The 2,964-nt window shown below is 44.7% G+C and overlaps 1 protein-coding gene across 1 annotated transcript in view; it reads left to right on the top strand.

Moving 5' to 3' along the window:
- Positions 1-447: 447 nt before the first annotated feature.
- LOC110026221 (receptor protein kinase-like protein At4g34220) overlaps positions 448-2,964 on the top strand; it is a 4,931-nt gene continuing 2,414 nt past the window's right edge. Inside the window, exon 1 of the mRNA XM_020727088.1 lies at positions 448-2,604. Within this exon, the coding sequence (XP_020582747.1) occupies positions 867-2,604 (1,738 nt within the window). The 5' untranslated portion in view covers positions 448-866. The remainder of the gene's footprint in view (positions 2,605-2,964) is intronic.

Genomic DNA, 2,964 nt, shown 5'->3' on the forward strand with positions numbered 1-2,964 from the left:
TAAGAAAGATGTGGATGGATAATGAAATAGAGATGGAGAGAGCTAGTGATAGCGAAAGAGGGCAATGGATGCCATATAAGTCAAAATCCCTCATAATATGGAGGTGGCTAAGGGACCCACATCGACCACACAGGGTCACTAGTCAATATAATTTATTTTTAATATATAAAAATTTCTTTTTTATCACATATAAAATATCATTATTTTTAATTTTTTGAAGCGCTTTGGGAATAGTTATGTAAATATATAAGTCCTTGTGAGAACCAAACAAAACTAGTTCACATTCTGTACTAATCATGGTCAGTTCGATCACATTCAACCCATATCTCCTTTGTTCCTTTTCCTCGATGCAGAGATTCTCTCCTTTTTCTAGGCGGTAAAAAAGATTTAAAGGAGGGAGGAGAAGAAAAAAATTAAAAAGATAAAGTTTTTGGGGGGTTTAAAATGAAAAGAAAATGTTGAAAGAAGAAGGAGGTGGACATTTAATCATTTCCGCAGAGCTTCAGATTAAATATTAATGGCGGGCTCAGATCTGAGGAGCTGTGATCTCCCTTTTGGGTGAGCTGTGGTTTTGTCCCTCTCCTTAGAAAAGAAAAAAAAAATCCTTTTTACACTTTTCTCCTCTCTGATTTACTTTCTTTTATTTTATTATTGTTTTCCATGGTTCTCTGAAACCGTGAAATCTGTAAGGTCCAAACAAAAAGTAGCAGGTATTGAAGTAGGAAAATGGCGGGTTGTTGTTAGTATTAGTGCTCTGTAAACCAACTCCACAGTCTTCTTTCCTTCTTCTACCTTTTCTCCCACTTCACTTTCCTCTAAATGCTGTGAGGAATGTTTTTGTTCTCTGAGACACCGCTGTTAAGAGAATGAGGATCTCAGAGATTGAGGTCCATCTTCAATGGAGGCTTCAAGCTCTTCCCTTTATGCTTCTCCTTCTCTGTAAGCCGTCTTCTTTACTTGCTTTAAGTAAAGATGGAGTCTTGCTGCTCTCCTTCAAGCATTCCGTGCTCGGGGATCCTTTGTCGGTGCTCGCCGACTGGAACTCGGAAGACGAGACTCCTTGCTCGTGGAACGGCGTCATGTGCACTGGTTTTCCGGCGGCCGGCGGCGAGAATAGCTCGGAGGGTGGGAACTGGCAGGACGGCCGGCCTTCCTCTACTGTTTCCCGAGTGATAAGCTTAGTTCTTCCTGGCTCCCAGCTCCTGGGATCCATTACGGATGACCTCGGTCAAGTTGAGCATCTCCGTCATCTCGACCTCTCCGGCAATGTTCTTAACGGAACCCTTCCGTCGGCATTTTTCAATGCGTCGGAGCTCCGGATTCTCTCTCTCGCCGACAACGAGATCTCCGGCGAGTTACCGGAGCTTTTCGGAAAGCTTCAGAGCCTTCAAGTTCTCAACTTGTCCGACAATGCTTTCATGGGTGAGATTGCTAGAAATCTCACCCTTCTCCCCAACCTCACCATCGTCACCCTCAGCAACAACTACCTTTCCGGCGAACTTCCCAGCGGAGGATTCAAAAATGTGGAAGTTTTAGATCTTGGTTCGAATCTACTAAACGGCTCCCTTCCGGCGGATCTCACCGGAGAGAATATCCGGTACCTGAACCTCTCATACAACCGATTCGCAGGCGAGATTCCGGCGAAGCTAGGGTCGAAGCTTTCGTCTAACGTAACGCTGGACCTCTCCTTCAACAACTTGTCCGGCGAGATACCGCCTTCCGAAGCACTTCTAACGCAAAAGGCGGCAGCTTTCGTCGGAAACCATGATCTCTGCGGCAAGCCGCTCAAGAATATCTGCACCATCCCCTCCACACTCTCAAACCCACCAAACAACTCCTCCCCGGCGTCCAAATCCCCTCCAGCCTTCGCCGTGATGCCGAAAACCCCGCAAGGCTATTTTCCGGTGACAGATTCCGGCGACGGCGAGAGCTCTCATAGCTCAGCTGGTCTCAAACCAACAACCATCGCCGCCATAGCCATCGGAGATCTCGCCGGACTCGGCCTCCTCCTCCTCCTAATCCTTTTCTTCCATCACAGCAAGAAAAAACAGGACCAAACCAAGCAGATAAAGTCGGCTCAAAGAACACCAGAACCAGTGTCCAAAAACCACGGCGGCCTATCCTCATGCTTTCAAACTAATTCCAGCGACGGCAACGAAACCGAAGAGACATCAGAGAGCAACATCTCCTCCGAAACCGAAGCAGAAGAAGAGAAAACCGTAAAAGCCGCCGGAAAAGAAGACGGCGGCGGGAAGCCGACCGCCGGCGAGAAGAACCAGGGGGGGATCCTGGTATCAGTTGATGGCGAAACAGAGCTTGAAGTAGAAACGCTTCTGAAAGCTTCGGCCTACATTCTGGGTGCTACGGGAGCCAGCATTGTGTACAAAGCCGTGCTCGCCGACGGGACGGCGTTCGCCGTGCGCCGCATAGGGGAAAGTTCCTCCATTGATAAGCTCAAAGATTTCGAGGCACAGGTGCGCATTATTGCCAAGCTTCGTCATCCTAACATTCTTCCTCTTCGATGCTTCTACTGGGGAGCTGATGAGAAGCTCCTTATTCATCACTACGCCTCCAATGGCAGCCTCGCCAATATCTTCTTCAGCAGTAAATCTCTTTCTCCTCTTAATTCTTTTTTTGTTCATTGATTAATTTGCTGATGAGAACATTGTCAAAAAATGATTAATGGGCTAATCTAGTGTATTAATTACTTATTAGAAAGTCATTTAAATCTTATGAAAGATTAACTGCATCTGATTTTCAGAACTTTTATGCATATAAATTGCGACATTTCAGTTAATTTTTCTGTATTTTTACATAAACTTTCTTATTTACATGAATAAAGCTCACAACTTTAATTTTACATTAATTATATCACTTAATCATTTTTTTTGCGCAATGTTTATGATATTAAAATGTTATAAATGTAAATAGCAAATTTGAGATGTTAGGAAAGTATGTATATAT

This window comes from Phalaenopsis equestris, unplaced genomic scaffold (genome assembly GCF_001263595.1).
Source record: "Phalaenopsis equestris unplaced genomic scaffold, ASM126359v1 Scaffold000359, whole genome shotgun sequence".
Lineage (NCBI taxonomy): Eukaryota > Viridiplantae > Streptophyta > Magnoliopsida > Asparagales > Orchidaceae > Phalaenopsis > Phalaenopsis equestris.